The following is a 24,382-nucleotide window of genomic DNA, read 5'->3' on the forward strand; positions in this document are numbered from 1 at the left end:
GACTTCAACTTCCTATTTGATTCAGACTAGGGATGCTGACCATTTGTCCGGAATCAATATTTTTTATCGTTCAAAGGAATATGAAAGCAATATGCATACTAAGTGGCTAAGTGGGGGGCGAGGGGGAACAACCCACTCATCAGAAGGACATCAGATGCACAAAGCTACAAAAAAAACCCCGAAAACCTAAGAGTTTCCATGACAGAAAACTCTCATTACTCTTCATCATAGCACATTTATTACCTGTTGATGACTGTGCATTGACATCAGCACCATGAGCTAACAGCAGCTTCACAATTTTGACATGTCCGCCATTAGCAGCAGCCATTAAAGGTGTTATGTCTCCTTTAATACCTCTGTCTTCTACATTAGCATGCATCGCCAGAAGAACCTTTGGCAGAATGGGCAACAAGAGTCATTGTAAAATAGCAAATGCCCAAACTGTCATAAAGCTTAAAATTACATTCTATAGACAATTCTGTTTTGTCAACTCCGTGTCTTGTAAAAGCTTATTTCAAACACACACACACAAAATACAAACTGTTAGCAATGCAAATTTTTTTCTAATGAAGCAGAGTTTTTACCAGTTGAAAATAAGTATAAATAGTCAATAACTGAAATGTTACTTGGGCTCTATAATACCATAAAGGCTAGACAATGGTATACTATAGTACAGTACTTTACATACTATGTAAAAGAGCACTGGAAACCTACCTGTGCAAGTTCATAGTATCCAGCTGAGCAGGCTAAACAAAGGAGACTTTCCCCTTCTTCCGTGTGTTCATTCACACTTCTCCCTTCAATAAGCAATTTTCGCACAGCATTTACATCTCCTTCTGAACAAGCTTCTGCCAAACTGCGGCTAGTAAAGTAAACAACATCTTCAGAAAATGAAATACTAACTACAACTGTAAGGAGTAAAGAAATAACTATCTTTTTTTTCAAATACAAATCTGATTAAAAAAAAAAACAAGTGGTCCTGTAGCACCATAGAGACTAGCAAATATTTATATAGTGTCATGGAGCTTTCATGGGTGCAATCCACTTCTTCAGATGAGTGGAGCAAAAGGAGCTTCATGTCACTATCTAATTTGTTAGTCTCTAAGGATAGGTCTACACAGTAGCATTATTCCAAACAACACAGTTATCTACACTACAAGCTTTAATTTCGAAATAATATTGTGCTGGAAGGCTTCTTACTATGATTCATGGTAACCCTCATTTCACGAGTAGTAAAGGAAGTAGAAGGAAGAGTGTTCTTCCTTAGACCTCTCTTGCTGTGTAGACAGCGCCAAAAGCTGAATTAAGCTATTTGACTTAAGTTATGCAATTGATGGAGCTGAAGTTGCGTAGTTTAATTCGACTTTAGCACTGCTATGTAGACGTACCCTAAGGTGCTTCAGGACCACGAGGGGCTCAGAGCACCACATGGAACACCCAGCCACTATGAGTGGTGTGGGATTGCTCCACGCCTGAGGATCCCAGCAGGGCAGGGTGGATTTGAAAGGTTTGGAGGACCAGATCTGACCCACGGGCTGCATCTTTCCTGCCCCCTGGTCTACATCATAGTAAAACAGCCTCTTAGCACAAATCCCATAAGCCCGCGTGAGCTGGCATGGCTTAGCCATGAGTTTTTATCTTTAGTGTAGTCATGCTTTAATGTGAGTGTATAAGTAAAGACTTCCCGAATCTTATAGTATCAAGAGGCAATCTATGTGCATACTGAGAGGTTGCTCAACAAGGGCAGAGGGAAGGTGGTAACTCCCATTTTTTCTTTAATAATGTTAGTTAGAACCTTGTGGGTGAGACTGTATGGAGTCTAAAAGGCGAAGAGTTTGTACATTTCAATAACTGTGGGGTTGGCAGAGTAAAGGTATGTTTGATACTGGGTCATTGCACTGCTCAGTCTTTCACCATTGTGTGTGTGTGTGTGTGTGTGTGTGTGTGTGTGTGTGTATATATATATATATTACAGTAGTGCTTTGAGGCCCCAACCAACACCATCGTCGCATCATGGTAGAAGATGTACAAACTACAGATGTTAAAAGTTAACGCATCAAGCAGGGCTGCATCTGTGTCGGGCCAGCAGTGCACCAGCCACATCGGGGTGAGCAGGTGGGGCACTGGCCGCAATGGGCTGGCAGGAGGGACCCCTGCCCTTGCCAGAGTGGCCCTGGTCATGCCAGAGCAGCCCAGGTGGGCAGGCAAGGCTACGGCCCCCAGCATTGCAGGAACTCAGCCCTGGCTGCCATTCACCAGCCCACCAACAGTTAAACAGTATAATTTTCATTATTTAACTGGTTAACTATTTTAATGGTTATTTACATCCCTGGGTACCAACACTCAAAATAACAGAGTCCCAATCTTCAAAATCCTCAATCCTTGTATTCTAAATAAAGACAACAAAGTGTGAAATAGTGATATAATATATATCAGCAGAAGACTGGGAACATACACACCAATTAGACACCTATCCCAGGTTCCAAGAGAAGTATGGCAGAGCTGAGATCTGAATTCACTTCTCAAGTCCCATTTCACTGCCTTAACCATTAGACCACATCCTTCTTCCCCTAACTTTAAAAAGGCCACAGAAGGGCCTTGATTTTATTTGTTCCCCAACCCTCACATTAGAAACTTTTCTTAAAACTAGATCAGCACCACTTATATTAACCATTTTCTTTAAAAAAAATAAAATAAAATAAGCAAGTGAGCTAAAGAAAAATATTTAATTCGTCCACTCGTTTTAGGAGTCACCATTTCCTGAAGAAACTTGAAGAGGAAAGCACACGGCTGTAGTAGGCTCTTAGCCTACTAGATTTCATTTGAGATTTGAAATTCTGTTCAAGTTAAGATTATGAAATAAGCATTTTCTTTGAATGAGTTAGTATTGATGACTCTAAATTCCCAGTACCCCATGCAAATGCATTTTGCATTTCCTATCTGGAATGTTCTCAGTAACAAATAATTTAAATAAAAAGTCCAAAATACAGGTTGGACCTCCCTGGTCTGACCAGTCCCCAGATGAGGCATTTTGCAGGACTAGGGGAGATAATTTCTGCCCACCACTACCACCACCACCACCAGCCCCACCTTCCCAGCCCTGGCCCAGCTGCAGGCCTTTCAGCTGACTCCCAACACACCACAATCCGCATCCAACCTCCATCCATCCTCCCCGTCCTGCCCATCACACCGGACTCTCAGTCCCGCTGCCTTGCCAGCCCCTCAGGGCTGTGCTCCATTGGACTCCCTGGTCCTGGAACATCCATGGTGGATGCTGCGGGACCAGAGAGTCCTAGTTTGAAGAGGGGCAATCTGTATATGCTCAGAATTGATAGTGTGAAGCCAGGTCAATCTCAACAACTATGTCACTGTTGCATAACAAAAGAAAGGGGGACAGCAATAAAGACTGTTCAAATTGCAGAGAAAAAAATGCAAAAGCTCTATTTACTTGTCCGTCTGCCCTGCATTTGCTGTGCTTTCCGCTCTCATTCGGGTAAGTGCAGCAGCAGCTTCATCCAACGCACAGCTGACCGAGGAAGTCAGTCTACGAAGCACCTCGGGATCTGCAAATGCTTTACCGTCAGCAGTGGATAATTTACCTATTCCTTTCATTCCAATTTATGATAAGTGGATACATACACCGAAAAAGGAAAACAAAAAAGTAACAAAGAAAATGTAAATTCAGTCCATTCAACATGTTAGCAGAAACCATTCCAAAACTGATAGCATAGGGAAAAATCATGTACATTGGACATTTGTGTTCTTAAAAATGATTTCAGGCAATTTGAACAATGACCCTGTAACAGCTGCCTTCCCACAAAGCACAAAGGTGACAACTCTTATAAAACATTGATCAGTGAGTGATTTTGAGTTACTGAAAGCTATGCTGTAAATATTTTTTTCACAGCTGCATTTCAAAACAAGACCTCATTCAGCAATTTGTACATTCCAAGTTTTAAAATTAAGCATTTATATTTAGTATCCTAAACAGGCATTTTTCATCTGCACCACCTCTTTGAGGCACAGTTATACAGATTTTTATAAAGTTTTCAAGAAAAATGAACACTAGTGTTCTATTTATTGAAATTATTATGTATGTTTCAGGAAGGTAGAAGGCAGCTTTAAGTTATGGCCAGAGCTGCATAGAGCTCTGTGGCGGAGGCTGCTCAGGATTTATGTTCCGTCAGCACTTCTCCCTGGAACACTAGTTTCATATCCCATCTGCTTGCTTAGTCCCTCACTTTCCGAACTGCACCGAACAACTTTATCATCCCAGTGGAAATGAGTTGATGATAAATATGTATCTCACTGTTCCTGGGGGGATTTTCCACCAGTGGGGACCCACCGCCTGGATCCTGATAGCACAAAGAATCAACCCCATTAAGGCGCTAAGCCAACACTATCTTTGCAAGTAGATGTGTTAAACTTTTGAGGATAAGTATACCGTTTACTGAAGTTTGCAATATAATTTATGTAAGGAATTCAAATATAAATAAAAATTACGAAAAACTCAACTGAAGACTACTCTACTACAGGAGTGTCACCTTACAGGAGAAGAGAGCGAAAAACGGTACACACTAATTTCTACTTCCTGCACAGTGAAATCTAGGAAGTTAGCCATCCTTTCATTAAAAAAAAAAATAACCTTATCTGCTATATGAGCTTTAAAGACTTAGAAAGGAATGTTAACCAGGGCAACTACAGAAGCAAAAGTAAAATGCAACGTCTAGTTCAGACAGTGCTTTCACTCACTCTCAATCTGAAGTAACAGAAATAGCTGTGTTAGCCTGATTTTGGTAAAACAAACAAAACATAACAAAAACCAGTCATGTAACACTTTAAAGACTAACAAGATGGTTTATTAGGTTTATTTTGTGGGTCTGCCTCACAAAAGCTTATCACCTAATAAACCATCTTGTTAGTCTTTAAAGTGCTACACAACTGGGGTGTTTTTTTTGTTTTTGTTTTCTCAATCTGAAGTGTGGCCATGCATGTTGGGAATAATTCAGAAATAGGAGGTAGAGAAATTAATTGAGCTTTACTAGCATAGTATTTATATGCTTGTGCAAATGAAATAAGGTGAAGTTCTGGAGTAAACAGAGAATGATATTAGGACATTTCTTTTCCTGCATCATCAACAACTGCTTTCAGAAAGCTATGTATTTTAATTAATCTCCCACCCCCGTCAAATGCATTTCCACACCCCTGTAAGTTCACACTGCATTAAGTTCCAAGACTGTCACACTTACACATGAGGATTAGTATTTTTGCAAGGAGCCTCATTATGGTCTTAAGAATAAGGATTTCAGGTCTGAGACCGTAAGGGACATGAAGACTTACCTGCAGCTTCAAGTAAAGCTTCTAATCTAGCTTGGGTTTCTGGATCGACTGTCCTCAAGTCAGCACCATCAGCCGTACTAGACAAAAGCAATTTGGAAGCAGTCTCCAACATTGGATTTTCCAAATCATCCTGATCCAAAATGAATGACTCCACCTAAAAGGAAAAACCCCAACACATTAGCCCTGATAAAAGTCCAATCATCAATTCTGTAGATTTAAAATCCATTCATACATTTATAAAAGTGCAGTGATGATTTTTCTTAATAAATAAGATTTTCAGAAGCACTTGTGCTAGCAGTTCCCTCTGAGTAAGTCTCAGTAAACTTCATAAATTAAAAACTGTGAATTTCACTCTGCAATTGAGAACTGATAGATACCAGTTTACATTAAACTGTTTTAGGATTAAATCTTATTTGCATTAGAAGTTGTGAACTAAAGTGTAAAATGCTGGAGAAATTCACATGGAGATAAAACAAGTAAGATTTTAGACTAGGCTTTACTTCTTAAAAAAAATACAACTGGTGTTAGCCATGAATTCCAACAGAAGTTGGAGTATAATTCTGAGATATGTGAAAGCTATATATTTGAAAAACAAAGTGTTCCGTAGTCTATACATTGCAATAAACGTTAATACCCAGATAAGACCATGGAGGTGCTGGGAAAAAACCCCCACCAATTCAAAGGTAGTACAGTCTTCTCCCAGATTTTGCAGTTACACAGATGAGAATGTGATTTAATGACGTGATTTTCAGAGGTAATGAGTACCTCCCCTTCCATGAAAAAATGTGGGTGTTCAGAACCTCTGAGGAAGAAAACTCAGACCAGAGATGGCTACACATCTGACTGCAATAATAGCCCTTACAATGTAAATCAAGCCATTGTCCGCATGTGCCAAACAACTGCACGAAATGTGAGCATCACTACTTATCTCACTGGAGTGAGAATTCTGAAGCCTGCTTATGATCACTGGAGGGCCAGCACTGCCATTTAATTGTTAGAACAGTACAGTCCCTATCATCCGACCTAAACAGGACCGACACATGGTCGGATTACCGAATATGTCGGATGATACGGACTCTACTGTAGAGAGTAACGGAACAGCTGATGCCACTCCTGCCCCCAGCAGAGCAGCATCAGCTGTTCCCTTGCTCTCTAGGAGCAGCTGCTGTCGCCCCTGCCGGAGCCACTTCGTCCCCGGCAGGAGCTGCTCCTAGAAGAGTGACGGGGAAGCAAGCAGGGCCGTTCTCCCAGCACGTGCTGTATCCGACCCTGCAGCTCCTGGGGACAAATTCCCCGGGAGCTGCAGGGTCAGATAAAGCGGAGTGTCGGATTACTGGGTGTCGGTTAATCCAGACTCCACTGTAGTACTAAATACAGCAGTGCTTATTTTGAACAAGTGGACTTCCTGCACAATTCTACTGTTTTATTGAAGGGACACACCGGAAAGTTTTGAATAAGACTCATGAATAATCAAAATCATTATTTGGTATTCAGATTTTTTTTCCTATCTGTATTCCGATTATTGAGGTGTCTCTAAAGTCCCTAAAATTAGCATTAAAAGGAGAACAAAGATTGTAAATGAAAATTTTACAACTTCTAACATTTCTAATAATTTGTATAACAACGTTTAGATTAAAATATTCTTTCCAACCCAAATGCTGCAGAATTTTGCTAGCCCATGAACGAGTCACAAGAAAGAATAAACTAACATCTCCATTTTCACTGTCCAAGCCTGAAATATTACTGTTTAAAGTAAACAGATACTGAAATCTAAGATTTGTTTTTATGTTTTTGGATTTATTTATAAGTTGTATATTTTTATTATGAAATGTAGCCCAGAATTCAATAAAAATGATTCAGTTTAATCAAGCTAAACACTTAACTAAGCATCCATTTGCATTATAATATTTGACCTTAAAAAGGATACAGGCCGATAATGTAGGAAATAAGATTTCCTGTAAAAAAAATTCAGATACACAGTCTACAGTCTACCAACAAAAGGCTGAAAACATGCTACAATATTAAGAGAACATTTAAAAAAGGGTGTATATTATGATCCTCCTCCCCTGAATCAGAATTCAGTAACCTATCTGCCCCAAAACACTTCACAACTTTTAAATTTAGTGTAAAAAGACCTAAACTAGACTTAAGGCTTAGTACTGTAAGCTTGTGTGTACTATGGCAATCATAACAAGCCAGACATTATAATTAAATCTTTCAGAGACATCTTGGCACATTCTTCCACTAGTGAAGCCATTATCCAAAGAACAGACATGCCCTACTAATACTGGGTATCATCAGGCAGCATACAATATTTATTATCTCTTCAAGAATAATGAACAATAATAATAGTAAGCACTCCAATTTCTAAAAGGCATCTGGGTAAGAACCACAGGCAGTTGACACTACTTTTAACATCAGTATACCTACTAAATATCTAATGGACACTTTAGGTCAATGATGGGCAGCCTGTGGCCCACAGGCCACATGTGGCTCACTTGGGTTTTGCATGTGGCCCACGAGATATTTTGTTTACCATTGCCCATGTGCAGGGTTGCCAGATTCTGTTGGTTTTCATCCGCATCGTTTTTTTCCTACTGGTATTACTAAAGTGACATGCACGTAAAGCAAAAGGCACATGAAGCGAGGTGTGTTCTGATTGCACACAACTGACGGTGAGAGCCCTCTACATCGAATAAAAGTGCTGCTATGGTTCAATCAACACAGCTCACAAATTCTAGGTAGGCAAGCACAGTTAGAGAAAGTACCCTGCTCTGGGAGACCGTCTTAGTCTTGAAGCCCACTGAGATAAAGGAGAGCCATTCAATGTGGACCACTCACTAGCCTAGACTGCCCATCATTGTTATAGCAAAGGCGTGTTCTGGAAAATGATCATATGTATATGCCTCCTTTAAGTTGATGGAAAGTTCAAATCTGCTCCTGGCCATCTTGAAATTCAGTTGAAGAATTTATTAAAGAGTTTTCAGAGCATCGATTCCCCTCGGCATCTGGTACTAGAGACTTAGGGTACGTCTAGACTACATGCTTCTGGCGACAGAGGCACGTAGATTAGGCTATCAGACATAGTAAAATGAAGCAGCGATTTAAATAATTGCCGCTTCATTTAAATTTACATGGCTGCCGCGCTGAGCCGACAAACAGCTTATCAGCTGTTTGTTGGCTCAGCGCGATAGTCTGGACGCTCCCCTGCCGACATCAAAGGTGTTTGTCGACCACCCAGGTAAACCTCATCCCAGGAGGTATACCTGGGTGGTTGACAAATACCTTTGATGTCAGCAGGGAAGCGTCCAGACTATCACGCTGAGCCGACAAACAGCTGATCAGCTGTTTGTCGGCTCAGCGCGGCAGCCATGTAAATTTAAATGAAGCGGCAATTATTTAAATCGCCGCTTCATTTTACTATGTCCGATAGCCTAATCTACATGCCTCTGTCGCCAGAGGCATGTTCTAGGCGTACCCTTAGACACTGATGTTTAAAAGGATGGGATGTCCTTATGCTACTTGATCTTGCATTTCTAGGAATCTTCTCTTTCTTTGCTCTGACTCAAATACAGTTGAACTTCAGAGTCACAAACTGAACAGTCAAACACAAACCTCTTTTGGGAACTGGAAGTACACAATCTGACAGCAACAGAGCCCAGAAAAAAAAAAGGGTAATATAGTACAGTAGTGCATTAAACAACTACTAAAAATAAAGGGCAAGTATCATTTTTATTCAGCGTAATAGAGTATCAAAGTGGTATTAAGTCAATGTTCAGTTGTAAACTTTTGAAAGAATAAACGTAACGTTTTATTCAGCGTTATGAACATCCATTCCTGAAGCATTCATAACTCTGAGGTACCACTGTATTTGAGAATGGAAGTGGGGAGATTACTTAGTTTCTTCCTCAGCCACAAAGACAAATGGGGTATAAATATCATTGTAGTCTCTGTCCAGGTCATACACATTATGTTTTTAGCCTTTAGTGTTAAGGATTTTTTGACTACAAAAGTCAAATGAAACATGGTAATAAAAGCCAAAAGTATCCACTACACTGGAATATCAGACTATACTTTGATTTGTTGACACAAAAGTGAAAAATTCCATGCTGCCTGTAACAGGATACAAGTCCCAGTTACCATTTGCAGAGAAAAGAGCTGAGTAGAAAAATGCTGAAGTTTTAAATGTTCTGAAATTTGACAATAGGTGCCTCTTTGCCCTTCCCCCATCTGATGAAAACTAAAATATCATCATTTCATGAAAGCTATTTTTATGCCAAGCACTAAATACAGATGATAGCCTGAAGCTCTAAAAAAAACCTCTGGCTGCTGCCCTCAAATAGAATGGAAACAGTCCAATATTGGCATTTTTTTTAAGACCAGCTACACAGATTCTTTATACAAACTAAAGACGTCAACTAACAGAAAAGTTACAAGTAGTTAAGTCAAACTCAATTAAACTCGGATTTATGAATAACTTGTGTTGTACCCTCCAATGGAGGCAAATACTCCAAGAAAGGTGACAATATCTTGCACAAATAATTTCCCATCGGTTAACTGGTAAGTTATAAATCACTTATAAGACATTTATTTTTATACACACTCATATTTCTGTTGTCTTCCAACATGTTTGCAGGGAGATTCCCCCTATCCTGGTCCTCATATCTACTCCTTTGGAATGCCTTCATAGCTGTACTTTCTACTAGGGATGCCAATGTTTAACTGGTTAGCCTGGTGAGGCTGGAGCAGCTTCCTGCCTACCATGGCACCTGCCACAGAGAGGGGGTGCTCCAGCCTGACCAGAGAAGTCCTGGTCTACAGCAGGCAGGGGCCGCTCCAGCCCTCCATACTTACCCTGTTTAATCAGTTAAATATAACGTTTAACCAGTTAGCCAATTAAATGGGATTTTTCATCCCTACTTCCTACTTTAAAGCTACCCGTAAGAATGGAAACTCTTTACCCAATGCTATGTGTCACATGAGCTATTTTAACTCTTTTTAGTGTAAAAACAGAACTGGCGTGGATCTGTGTTATTTAACATCTTTAATAATGATCTGGAGATAGAAAAAGAGAACATGGTAATCAAGTGTGCAAAGCTTGGGTGGGACAGGGGTTGAAAACACTTTGGAGGATACAGCTAAAATTCAGAGGGATCTTGATAATCTGGAAAAACTTGGCTGTAAAACAACAACATGAAATTCAACACACATAGATGTTGGGTGCTACACTTAGATCCATGAAGACTTGATGGGGAAGTCTGCATGGGAAAGCTGGAATTTAACATCCTTAGTTAGTGGTTAGATGAGATGCATAACAAGCACCAGAAGAACAAAGTTTAAATCCTACTGAGGAGCAGTTCTCCTTAGTACTGGAAAGGTTATGATTAGGCTCAGAATCTGGTAATCAGTGAGTGAGTGAGAACTAAATTATCATTTGCAGGTGGATGATATGCAGTTTGGTGCCAGGTGGATCCATAAAGACTTGATGGGAAGACTATCTGTTGCTACAATGGAAAGACAGTAAATCCAGAATAAGAGGAATGTCCATAGCCAGTAGGGATGTAAGTTTCTGTTGTGTCCAGAGACATAAACACTTCCACTTGGCGGTCTAGAATTTTCAAGTGGAATCTTTCTGCTATTAGTAAGAATGCTGGGACGACTTTAGACAGCTTCACAACAGAGGTGTTGTAGATTTGATGCCCGTCTAAAAACCAAGCCCTTAGATGCAGGGTTTGAGGGTTGAGATGCTTCATTCCATGTTCCACTGGATCAGGAGACTAGAAAAGGACTGATTAGCAACCAAGACGATATAGGCAGAAATCTCGGGAACCAAAACTGTCTGGGCCTGTTGCGAGTGATAAGGATGTCTTGTGTCTCGATGCACCTTCTGTAAGACCAGAGGTAGGAGTGGGAAGGCATAGTTCAAATGACATGACCATGGAAGGAAGAGAGCGTCACTGTGACCCAAAGCACTCTTATGTTCACTCCCTAAACATTACTGTAGCAATCTTTGCATAACATGTGCTTTGTGAGGAATCACGTGAAAATTAGTAACTTGCTGGCAAATAGTATGATGACATGAATGTAGCAACACTATATGCAAAGTTATAAATTCTTCCTGTATGATGTTGTTAGCACGTATTCAAAACAGACAGCTCTACCCAGGCACAAGCTGTAGAACAGATCTGTGCCAAACAAACCAATGTATGCTTATTTCAATTTACATGTAAGTAGTAAGCAGGACCATCATGACAGAAAGGGATAAAATGGCAAGGAAAAGAACAATTTGCATTTCAGCAAACAAGGGGCAGAGGGAGGGAATGGAACCTCCTTCACCAAATTCCATGTCTTCACTTCCTCACTGCTTGCATAAACTTTACTCTGACAGGTTCCTTACCACATCAAAGATTCAATGGATTATAAAAGAAAGAGGCACAGAACCTTGCAGAGAGGCAAGTTTTCTTTCATGTAAGAAGATAAAGGTACCAAAATAAGTGGGCCTCTGAAAGAGATTAAGACAGAAGAGAAGGTTAGTCACCCTCTTTGCTGGAAGCCTTGAACCAAAACTTGCTGGATTAAGACTTAAACTTTGTGGTGTGTTTTTCACTTTTATTTGCTTGTTCACATATAAGAGAGAACATTAGAAATGGTAACTCAATTAAAATCCTATTTTTTGTGAATAAACATGTAATGTAAACCAGCAGTGCTGTGTTCATGCTAATACGAATTTTAGTTCCACTTAATGTGGCAAACTGTGTGTATCTGTCTTCTTTAAAGGATACAATGAATCATATTTCTCTGAGTAGTCCAGGAAGGGCTGAACATTTCAGAACACTTGGTTTTGGGAAAATTCAGTACTGAAAGTGTGCCATGGTCACCCTCCAAATAGTAACCAAGGTATCTGAGCGCATAGATCTAGGGCCCCCTGCTGGAGCAGTGTATGTTGCATTTTCTGTACATACTATGGAAGGCAAGCAGCCCCTTTTGAGGTTTACACACTTAGCAGACCCTTTATTAACCATAACTGGGAGTGACATGACTCTGAAGTAGACCTTTTTTTTGCTAAGGTAGTCCATTAGGTATTCTGATCCCAAGGAAGGTAAACTGCTAACTGCATAATTTGATTGCTGGTGCATTACTTCTCTAGAACCATAGAGCTGGAAGAGACCTCAGAAGGTCATCAAGTCCAGCCCCCTGCTCTAGGCAGGACCAATCCCAACTAAATCAACCCGGCCAGGGCTTTGTCAAACCGAGACTTAAACACCTCTTGGGATGGAGACTCCACTACTTCCCTAGGAAACCCATTCCAGTGCTTCACTGCCCTCCTAGGGAAATAGTTTCTCTTAATATCCAACCTGGACCTCTCCCACCACAACTTGAGACCATTGCTCCTTGTTCTGCCATCCGTCACTACTGAGAACAGCCTCTCTCCATCCTCTTTGGAACCTCCCTTCAGGAAGTTGAAGGCTGCTGTCAAATCCCCCCTCACTCTTCGCTTCTGCAGACTAAACAGACCCAACTCCCTCAGCCTCTCCTCATAAGTCATATGCTCCAGCCCCCTGATTATTTTGGCTGCCCTCCGCTGGACCCTCTCCAAATGCGTCCACATCCTTTCTATAGTGGGGGGCCCAGAACTGGACACAATACTCCAGATGTGGCCTCACCAGAGCCGAATAAAGGGGAATAATGACGTCTTTGGATCTGCTGCCAATACTCCTCTTAATGCAACCTAATATGCCATTAGCCTTCTTGGCTACAAGGACACACTGTTGACTCATGTCCAGCTTCTCATCCACTGTAACCCCCAGGTCCTTTTCTGCAGAACTACTACTTAACTGGTTGGTCCCCAGCTTGTAACTATGCTTAGGATTCTTCAGTCCCAAGGGCAGGACTCTGCACTTGTCCTTGTTGAACCTCATCAGATTACTTGTGGCCCAATCCTCCAGTTTGTCTAAGTCACTCTGGACCCTATCTCTTCCCTCAAGCGTATCTTCCTCTCCCCCTAGCTTAGTATCAGCCGCAAACTTGCTGAGGGTGCAATCCATCCCCTCCATCCAGGTCATTAATAAAGATATTGAACAAAACCGGTCCTAGAACCGAACCTTGGGGCACTCTGCTAGAAACCGACCGCCATCCTGACATCGAGCCGTTGATCACTACCCGCTGGGTCCGGCCTTCTAGCCATCTTTCTATTCATCTTACCATCCATTTATCCAATCCACATTCCCTTAACTTGCTGGCAAGAATATTATGGGAGACCGTATCAAAAGCCTTGCTAAAGTCAAGGTATGTCACATCCACTGACTTTCCCACATCCACAGAGCCAGTTACCTCATCATAGAAGCTAATCAGATTGGTCAGGCACGACTTGTCCTTTGTGAATCCATGCTGACTAATCCTAATCACTTTCCTCTCTTCCAAGTGCCTCAAAATGGATTCCTTAAGAATCCCTTCCATGATTTTTCCAGGAACCGAGGTAAGACTGACTGGCCTATAGTTCCCTGAATCGTCCTTCTTCCCTTTTTTGAAGATGGGCACTATATTTGCCTTTTTCCAATCATCCGGGATTTCTCCCGATCTCCATGACTTTTCAAAGATAACGGCCAAAGGCTCCTCAATGACATTTGCCAACTTCTTCAGTACCCTCAGATGCATTAAGTCCGGACCCATGGATTTGTGTACATTTAGCTTTTCTAAATAGTTCCTAACCTGTTATTTACCCACCAAGGGCTGTCCATCTTCATCCCATCTTGCGTCACTTAGCACATTAGTCCGGGAGCCCACTTTGTCCGTGAATACAGAGGCAAAGAAAAAAACTGAATACTTCAGCTTTCCCCACATCGTCTGTCACTAGGTTACCTCCTTCATCCAGTAGGGGCCGCACACCCTCTCTGATCACCTTCTTCTTGTTAACATGCCTGTAGAAACCTTTCTTGTTATCCTTCACATCCTTAGCCAGTCGCAATTCCATTTGCACTTTCGCCTTCCTGTTAACCCCCCGGCATTCTTGAGCTATACATTTAAACCCCTCCCTGGTCATTTGTCCAAGTTTCCACTTTTTGTGCTTAAGTTCACCAAGGATTTCCCCTGTAAGCCAATCCAGTCTCCTACCATGTTTGCCTCTCTTGCTACGCATCGGGATGGTTACTTTCTGTGCCTTCAATAAGGCTTCTTTAAAATACTGCCAGCTGTCCTGAACTCCTTTCCCCTTCATGTTAGCATCCCAGGGGATTCTGCCCATCAGGTCTCTGAGGGAGTCGAAATCTGCTTTTTTGAAGTCCAAGGTGTGTATTTTACTACTCTCTTTTCTTCCTTTGGTCAGGATCCTGAAATCTACCATCTCATGATCACTGCTTCCCAGGTTGTCACCCACCTCTACTTTCCCTATTGGTTCATCTTTGTTTGTGAGCAAAAGGTCAAGCTGAGCACGGCCCCTGGTCGGATCCTTCAGCACTTGTGTCTAAAAGAGAACTGCTTCTGTGAAGAAAGAATATTCTTCCTCCTTGCTTGTTTCCACATCTAATGTGAATGGACATAAGCAATCACTCAAGAAAAACTAGGCTACTCTGAACGGACAACTCTAGAAAACAGAAGTGTGTCCCTTCCAAGAGAGTTCTTTAACCTCTTTATTGACTGGAACAGATTTAGGGAGTTCCTGTATAGATAGCTCTGTGGAAGCCTGGATAACCACTGAATTGGAAGCAATATGAGGGGAGGAAAATACCCCCCCCCAAACTCAGACAAAATTGGGAAGGGGCACACCAGGCTGTTCTAGCTAGTTCCAGATTGACATCATCAAGAGGAAATGCTATTTGCTGGATGCAGAGGACAGATGGGTATCCAGGAGTTTGTTCTGGGCATCCTGAACTTCATTAAGAGAGCTCTGAATGTCCCCTGGAACCCTGTGTAATAGTTCCTGAAATAGCTTATGGATAATAGGGGCAGATGGGGATGCAGGGGTGACTGTCTCATCTGGAGACAATGAGGACAAACTCACTGGATCCTGCTTAAGCGCCACCTTCTTCAATAGGGTCAGGAGGAAGCTCTGGCTGTCCTCTTGGAAAGGAAGGGTGAACTGACCCCCCTAGCAGATACTGTCATCCCTTCAGGTTGGCACAGGTCACAAAGTCCCCAATATGGCCAAGAAGATGGATCAAAGGTGGCTGCAGAGGTCTCCACAACATAGGATACCAACAGTGATGGAGGTCCATTCCACACTGGGTCCCCTGTGTGGGAGGGCATGGCTCACAGGAGACATTTGTTCATCAAGTACTTCACAGACTCCCAAGAGACTGAATATACTGGTAGTACAGATGGTTCCATGGGGGGGGGGGGGGGGGGGACCAAGGACAAGGAGGCAAATTCCTTCCTTTACTTGTATTTCCTAGTGGAGTCTCAGCTCTAGCCCAAGTTAATCATCCATTGACGACATATCCAGAGGAAAGTGTAATTGAAAAAACTTACTATTACACATTAATATTACACATTTGTCAAGCCTGCAAAAAAGATTTATTTCTTAACCCAGGTTTGCTAACTTGGGTAATGCAGCAGTGAAGGTACAGCAACCCAAATGGTTGCAAAACCAGTTAAACTCCATTAGATAGTACTACTCCACTAAGTCTGAAATTTTAAATACCCTATTTGAACCTTGAAGTTAGAACCTGCTGTTCAAACCTATAGACTATTAAACAAGAAAAAAAAGCTCCTAAATCTGCTCCTAGGTCAGCCTTTATACTTGGCCATACTATACCTTTGTCAAAATTTTAAGAAGTGTAACTACAGTGCCTATTTGCTTCCAATGAGTAAACAATCATGCAGCATCTCCCATCCTCCTCCCGTCTCCTTTCCCACTCTTATTACATCACATCTGACATTAGACAGTGTTTTTAAGGATGGGGCCAAATTTTTACTCAGCACCCAGAGTAATTTTGAGAGCTGTAAATTAATATATGGTCACATTTTAATTTTGCTCTTTTCAGGTATGTTCATTATACTTTACGTGACCCAGCGTGGAGAAAAAATGTACAGTGACAGTTCCACAAGATATAAGTATGGTTGACGAACAAAAATTACTGAGCTAAGTTAATTTATCATACCTTTATGGGCGAATAATTTCTAAAGTTAGCAAACAATGAGATTAATACCTCTACTAGGCTTTCCAATAGATATTTATATAATTATAAACCTATCTTCCAAAGCCACAGAAGCCTGTTATAACTTCTATAACATCTATATAATCAGAACAGTGTTTCTATAAATAGCTCTGTTCAGTCAATCCACAGAGCAGCCATGGCACCAGTTTATGCATCTGTCTTACAATTTTTCAGTCACTGATGTACAATTATAATGGTAATGAAGAGAAATTAAAAAAAAAAAAAACAAGTCATTCTTATATAAAGCAAAGCACCACAAATTTTCTTAAACCAGAGTCTCAGTCATTTGCATAGATCTTTAAGTCTCAGTGACTGTTTTTGCCAACACAACCCTTTATATCTAATTCTTTCTAGACCAGTTCGTTACTGCAATTTCAAGCAGATGATCAGCAGCAGGTTACTATACTGACTCCTTTTCACTGGAAGTAGCAAGATTCCTGCCTTTTATTGCAAAATTTTGTTACACAATCTGAAAGCTGGGGGAAGGGAATGAAAAGGAGTGCTCATTCTTACAGTACATCAGCAACATGTTATAATTCAGAAAACCAAATAAATTGGTCACCTGCACACCACTTGTGTACTTGCTCTACTGTGGCTTATTTTATATGTTGATGTGTGCAACGCAAACTAATACTGTGCAAATTTCCAGCTGTGCTTCAGAGTGTTTACAACAATGAAAAAAAAAAGTAGGTAACAGAAGGCTATCATCAAATTAATAAATTAAACAAACAGTCAATCATACTTTTAAAATTCCTCTTATTTTAAAATCATAAACCAAGCTGTAAAAGAAATCCTCTCTTCCCCACCCCCACCTACCAAGTCTTCAAGGGGGAAGGAGGACATGGAATAGAAGATAAATGGCAACTGTTTGTATGCGTGGGCAGGAGAGGGGATACCCAAACTGAAAAAAAACCTCAGCTGTTACACAGTTACACAAACCTGCAAAGGCAGCCAGGGCACACTGGGCGCCCATCCCACGTTGCTGCCTCTGACACTGGCTTATTGGTTAACCGTTTACACAGTTATACACTCACATCCCTAAACAACACTGAACGTATTTTCTCTGTAAGTCACTGTAAAGAACATGGACCATCTTACAAGAGGTTGCACAAATCTAATTTTACAAACACAGTAAGTTATTTTATATTATAGTACCTAGACAAGGATTCCAATTTATTTTAAAAGCCTAATTTTGCAGTTCACTAGTAGTAGTACATCTTTCATACTAAGAATGTTAAAAATCATTTATTTTTGTAAACGTATAGAACCACTGGAATTATCAGTGGTCACATGCTTACATGCCAGGTGGGCGAGGTGGGGGGAGCCAGTGCTCCTGGTGCATACCATCTCCCATCCCTACCCCCCACTGATACAGAGGCAGCAGCACAGGGAGAAGAGGTTTCATATAACCATGTACATGATACACGTTCACATCCCTATTTCATACAGATTAAATGTACTAAATTCAGAAGGACTGCCTAATGAAATCTTTAATTTACAAAAGTTCATTTTCAACTATTTACAGATCTATTGAACACTTAAAGGTGTATATCATGGGATTCAGGGAAGAAAGTGGATCTAAATACAACAATGTAATGTGAGAGCTGACAATTCCGACAAACAATCTCAGGGAAAAAACTCATTAAATAACCATCCAAAGGCACACATTTCAGTACTCAATACCTTATGACTAAATTTAACAGAAATACGGGATGGTTCAATTATATATTTCAGCAGTACAAGTTAGTTCTACTTGCCTGCATAATCTCAAGTGAACTAAATTCAAATTCTTCACAATGTGCATAAAAATAGAGCAATTCTAGGATATTATTAGGCATGGTTTGAAACCCTATTTGATGAACTCCTACTATAATATGCACATTGTGTAGCCTTATTTCAGTGGTCCCCAAATTCCCATCAGAGCTGCAGTCGAGGGCCCGAGTTGCAGTTACAATACAGTTGGGAAAGGAATGAAAGTGGCACTAGGGTGGACCACGTGTGGCTAGGTAGCACTCCCTCCCTGATCTCTGAGCGAGGTGGCCTGGGTCCTGATGTGCCTCCCAACATTTCCCTGTGCTCCACAGATTAGGTATCGCTGTCCTATTTGTTTTAATATATTTTAGCACAAAAAAAGCCCATTTTTTATCCCAACTAAAACCTTATTAGTCCCCATTATGGTGCACAATCCCATAATAGCATATATTAATTTAATGGACTACAATTTAAATAAAACATTCACCTTCTATATCCACTCTCAATTGCAAAGACAAAAATTATAATCATGCGACTAAGTAGTGTTTTATATGCTATACATATATATATATATGAAGATATACCATCTCCTAGAACTGGAAGGGACCTTGAAAGGTCATTGAGTCCAAACTGCTGCCCTCCCAGCAGAATCAAGCACCATCCCTGACAGATTTGCCCCAGAGGCCTAAATGGCCCCCTCAGGAATTGAACTCACAACCCTGGGTTTAGCAGGCCAATACTCAAACTGCTGAGCTATCCCCCTATACCTGTAGAGTTTATTCACTGGACTATACTTCAATTACCTTTTTTCACATTTCAGATACCCCTAAGGCTGACAAAGGAAAAAGAAGAATTTCTCCACTGAGTCCCTTATTTTTAACATGCAAAAGAAGAATTCCATAGTTATACTACCTTAATACAGAATGTTAACTCTTTAAATTTACTGGACCCAGACTTCCTTCCATTTTATTACCAACCTAGTCACTAAGGATGTTAAGAGGTACCCAGCTAATTGTGTAGTCCAAGGCTACTCAACACGCGACCCCGTGGCCCATTTGTTTGCAGCCCGCGGTGTGGTTTGGGTTTACGAGGGGATCAAAACATGGCTCACAGGGGACCAAAACAAAAAAGTAATCAATATAATGGTCTTCTGTTGATATGCATTTTAGTAGTTAAATTCCTGGACTGTCATTGCTCATTAAAAGTGCTGTCATATGGGTGGAAATCGGGTAAATATTGCACATTATCATCATCAGCAGAACTGATTTAAATGAGGCCTGTGTGTTGTATAGTCTTGCCTTAATCTTTGTATTCTTGCCTGTCAGTGTGAAAAGATATTTGCATACAGTATATATATTTGCATGCACATGCAACCATACTTAAGTTGCAGCCCTCAGCATATGCTGTGAGGTATCATTGGGGCCCCCGGGCCTTCCAAAGTTGAGTAGCCCTGGTGTAGTCAATACAATTTGTATCGACTACAGGAGTGATCGATAAGGAAAGGTGCTTTATCATGGCTCACGCCAGTCCAAGATCTATCCCCACTGTAGCTCTGCAGTTTAAATGTAGTAAGAGTGGGCAGCTCTAACTACAATTAAAATGCAAAGTCTCAGTGGGGATAGCTAATGGACCTGGTGCGAGCCAGGACTCAGGAGTCCCGATGCCGGATCCAAGACTGCAGCAGTGCTGCTTTCTAGCCTGCTGCAGTCAGAGGCTGCTTTGCTTTACTTTACTCCCCCACTGCTGTTGCCTCTGGTAGAGGGAGCAGCGCAGGAGGGGGGAGGCAGTACCAGGGAGACTGTGCTGGGGGAACCGGCTCCCTCCAGCACTAGCTTCTGTTCCTCATCCTTGCTGCCTCTGATACAAAGGTGCGGGGAGTAGTTGAATTGAGTGGCCAATAAGCTTAGCCTTATCGGGTAGCTGACTACTCAACTACTTGCTTACATCCCTACTAGTCACATAGGCAAAGAGCTAAGGAACAAAATTATTCAAACTGTTGAATACCAAGATTTGAGTATTCTGTTTAATGGCCTTCTGAAATAAATCATGCATGCACCCAATGCCACAAAGTTGAATTTTCCCTGTAATGAAGTCAAAACACCTAGCTTTGTATGTGACCTCTCTACTTTGTTTTAGCTTACATTATATATTTTAGAAATCTGCAATAGATGGTTGTAACTTTTTATATACAATTATCTAAATTTTCAAATGCATTTTCATAACACCAAAGTAATGTTTCATTTAAATAAAATGTGATGCAAATATTAAAATGGTCATAAAAATAATTTAAACCTTTGTGATCTTTTCAGTTACATAATATAGCTGTTTCCAATCGCTGGTCTGCAGACCGATGGCAGGCCACGAACCTGTCTGCCAGCCCACGACGCATTGCCAGGCCACGCCTCAATATTTATTTAGTCCCGCCCGCTGAGGTTCCCAGGGAATTCCCTTCCCACCCACTTGCCCATGCAGCACAGACTGAGTGGGATGGCTGGGAGCTGGGTGTGCTGCAGCTGGAGCTGGGACCACAGTGAGGCTGTCTCTACTGGGGCCAGCTCTGGCGGCTACTGCCCCGACCAGCGGGGTCAGGTGGAGAGCAACTGTCACGGCCGGTGGAGAAAACGCCGCATAGCCACTGAGGCCAAGTGCCCCATGATGGGCAGCTGCCCCTGTGACCCCTTTTTCCAACCTCCCCTTCGGCAGGAGCCTCCCCTTGGCTTCCAGCTGTTCCCAGCCAGCGGGTACACACATTATGATGATGATGATGATGCATTATTAAATGCATAGGAAAATATGAATGTGCAGAAGGTGTCAGCCCTGTCAGATCTGTTAATTACTGCCTCTAATTCTGGTGCAATTGAGGCAATACTTTTTAACAAGTATTAGCAATTATTTCATTGTTTTTTTAAAGTGTGTGTGCAGCAGTTTTTCAAATTCTTGTTAACCATCATGCTCCCACCCCACCTCCCTTTGATTTGCCTGACATTACTATGGGCTAAAATTACCATAAGGAATATGCAAATATTTCACTGCCAGTCCGCCAACTGTTTTTGAATGAGTTTGCCAGTCCACGGTATTAAAAAGGTTAGGAACCACTGATATAATATGTTAAGGCAAAGCCAAAACACTATTACTACTTCTTTCATGAAGTTGATTGTAAAGCTACAGGACGATTAATTCTTATGTAAGCTTGATAATTTTAAAAGTCTATCAAGTAATAGGGCCAAATTCTTGGCTGGTGAAACGGGTGCAGCATGCATTTATATCAGCAGAAAATCTGGCCTATTTTGGTCAGTTCTTTAAAGGAAACAGCAGTACAGGATTCTTCTTTATCCTAGCCCAATCCATTTTTCTTAGCACAGGACCCGGTACTAAAACAGCAAAAACACTGCAGAACCATCCACAAAAATCCTGGAATGCTGACTACTTTGCATGCACTGTAAAGTGGTATTTTATTTTCATGTTAATGAAAAATAAATATGATCGTAATTCACACCAGTCCTGTTAAAACACGACAGGCTAAATTTTCTTATTCACACATTTCTAAGATCAGACAAGTAGCAACTGTCTTGGTATAAAATTCTTAACAGTGGGGTTTTTTTTGGGGGGGGGGGGGGGCGGGAGGCTGTATATTACTAATCTATTTCGCTGATGTACTCCAAAAACGCATATTTGTTCTCACTGCTAACAGCGAATGGGAAAGCAGAAGGGTCAGACTACGATGCCGAAGTGATCTAACACTCCATCAACCACTGGCAGAGACAGTCCTCCTGCTGCAAGGACACCTGCATTATTACTGCAGTGTCGCCGTTTCTATTGACTATAAAGAGAATGTGTTGGTGTGTTTGCACATGAATCTCTCTTCTCAGTTGAGTACAAGGGAAACGATACATACAGCTACACAGGTGGTGAAACTGCAAAGAAAAACAGCTATATTCTAACAGCTACACAGGTGGTGAAACTGCAAAGAAAAATAGCTATATTCTAACAACTGTTCTTGTACTTCAAATACACCACACATGTAGTCCAATATGCTGCAGCTCTTATTCCATGAGGGAGAAAACAGCACCAACGAAATGAAGACAAGCTTTTGGCATCAATTTATCAAGATGATCCAAAAATGTTAAACACTTAGTATAGTTTGCTGTTAATTATGAACTTGCCCATACATGACACTTTGAAGCTTTCTTTCTGAAGTTGCTTTTGCAATTAAGAAATATTTGTCCATCTACACAGATAATTAGTAAGACATTCCTCAAAGCAGGAAGAAAGTTCGCCAGCCCCACCTTCATATTTATGAGGACAAAGAATATAATGAAGGATTGTATGTGCCCAACAGAATGACTTTACTCAATCTCCTGAACCCTTGCAGGATAATTTTTCTCTCTCAAACTGCATCCCATAATCCCTCAATGAAAATTTGGCTTATATTCAGATTTTAGAAGTTATATTTAACATGCTTACACTCCAATCATTACTACAGATTTACAAACCTGATGTATACAATTCAAACCAATGTTATAGCTTATAGGTAAATCAGAAAACATCAAATCTGAGAGGAAGATTGTATTGTTATGATTTGGCTTGAAACAGGACTATACGGTTATTAGGAAAGATCCTAGCAAACTGTGTTTGGGCACGCCAAAATAACAAGTTCTATAGCAGTGTTTCTCAACCTCTATTATAAAGTAGCCCTTTTTCAAAAAATAGAAGTACCACAGTACTACAGTTTTCAGACACACAACATTGCACCACATTTGTTTAAACAACTTAAATTGTAGCCAGGCAGGCGATGAAATTTTTGGGTGTAAAAAGTACAAAAATAATAAAACACTGTAAAACTTAAAACAAAATTTCAGTTGTGTTGATGTACCCCCACCCTAGACTTCTCTTGAGTACCCCCCCCCAAGGGTATTTACACCACTGGTTGAGAAAGACTGTTCTATAGAATTTAAGCTTGAGATAACTAATATGAATAAAAGACAGTCTTCTTCCAGTAACAAAAGAATCTGCTAGTCTGGGTCTTGACTGATGGATTAACTACACCCATCTAGGCCCTTTTTGCTGCTAAAATTCTTAGCTCTGGTATTCAAACTGCTCTCCCTAAGACCTGGTCTACACTACAGCAGAAGGCCAAATTAAGATACGTAGCTGGAATCGACGCATCTGAAATTGGGTTTCCACACCATCCACACTTCATTTGCTCCTGTCGACTTCCTTTACTCCTTGTGAGGAGCAGGAATGCTGACAGGGCGCCCCTCTGAGTTCCCTTTAGTGGGTCTTTACTAAACACACTAAATTAAACTCCAGAAGATCGATCACAGCAGCATCGATCTTCCACATAGTGAAGATATGGCCTAAATGAGACCTAGAAAAAATCAAAGCAAATCTGTCACTTGTGTACTAAGGATGTTAAATATCGAGTAATTTACTAGTCAAGTAGTCGATGGAATTTCCATCGACTAGTCAACAGGCACTTCCTCATTCCTCCTTTGAAATGTACAAGAGCCCCTACTGTGGCTCTTGCACATTTCAGAGGAGGAATGCAGAACTCGGGGCCAGCTGACTCCCGGCTGCATGTGGCTTGCCTGCTTTGAAATGTACAAGAGTCCCCAGCGGGGGCTCTTGTACATTTCAAATTGGAAGCACCCTCATGCAGCCTGGGGTCAGTGGGGGACTCCAAGTCCCCCACTGACCCCAGGCTCCATGCTGCGCTGCCACTTCGAAATGCCGTGCAGAGCCCGGGCTCCACGCAAACACTACGACACCGCCGCATGAGCCCAGGTATGAGCTCCATGCAGCACTGCCACTTTGAAATACCTTCTCTCCCCCCCTCCATTTGCTGCCTTTATCTGATAAGCATTTGCTTATTCGATAGTCAACTAGTCCTTAACATCCTTACTGTGTACCACAAAAGAAGAATTCTTTACAGAAGTTCTGCTCTGAGCTGGAGAAGTCAGGCTGAGAGGCCTTAATTTTTGCTGGCTGTCTTCTCTTTTCTACTATCCTGCTCCCTTTCCTCCATGCCCTACCAGCAATCCTTACCTGGACTCTGGTTCACAGGATTAACTATCAATCTACCTGAAAACACCAGAAGAATGCCCAATCTGAGTACTTTGCTGACCAGGGAGGGATGT

General features: G+C 41.3%; 1 protein-coding gene across 1 annotated transcript in view; it reads right to left on the reverse strand.

The window, feature by feature from the left end:
* Positions 1 to 24,382, reverse strand: part of ANKRD17 (ankyrin repeat domain 17) — a 137,630-nt gene that overhangs the window by 66,688 nt on the left and 46,560 nt on the right. The window contains 4 exon segments of the mRNA XM_075929383.2: positions 244 to 391; positions 715 to 862; positions 3,449 to 3,605; positions 5,341 to 5,494. Coding sequence (XP_075785498.2) covers positions 244 to 391; positions 715 to 862; positions 3,449 to 3,605; positions 5,341 to 5,494 — 607 coding nt within the window.

Source organism: Pelodiscus sinensis, chromosome 4 (genome assembly GCF_052426305.1).
Source record: "Pelodiscus sinensis isolate ZL-2025 chromosome 4, ASM5242630v1, whole genome shotgun sequence".
NCBI classification, from domain to species: domain Eukaryota; kingdom Metazoa; phylum Chordata; order Testudines; family Trionychidae; genus Pelodiscus; species Pelodiscus sinensis.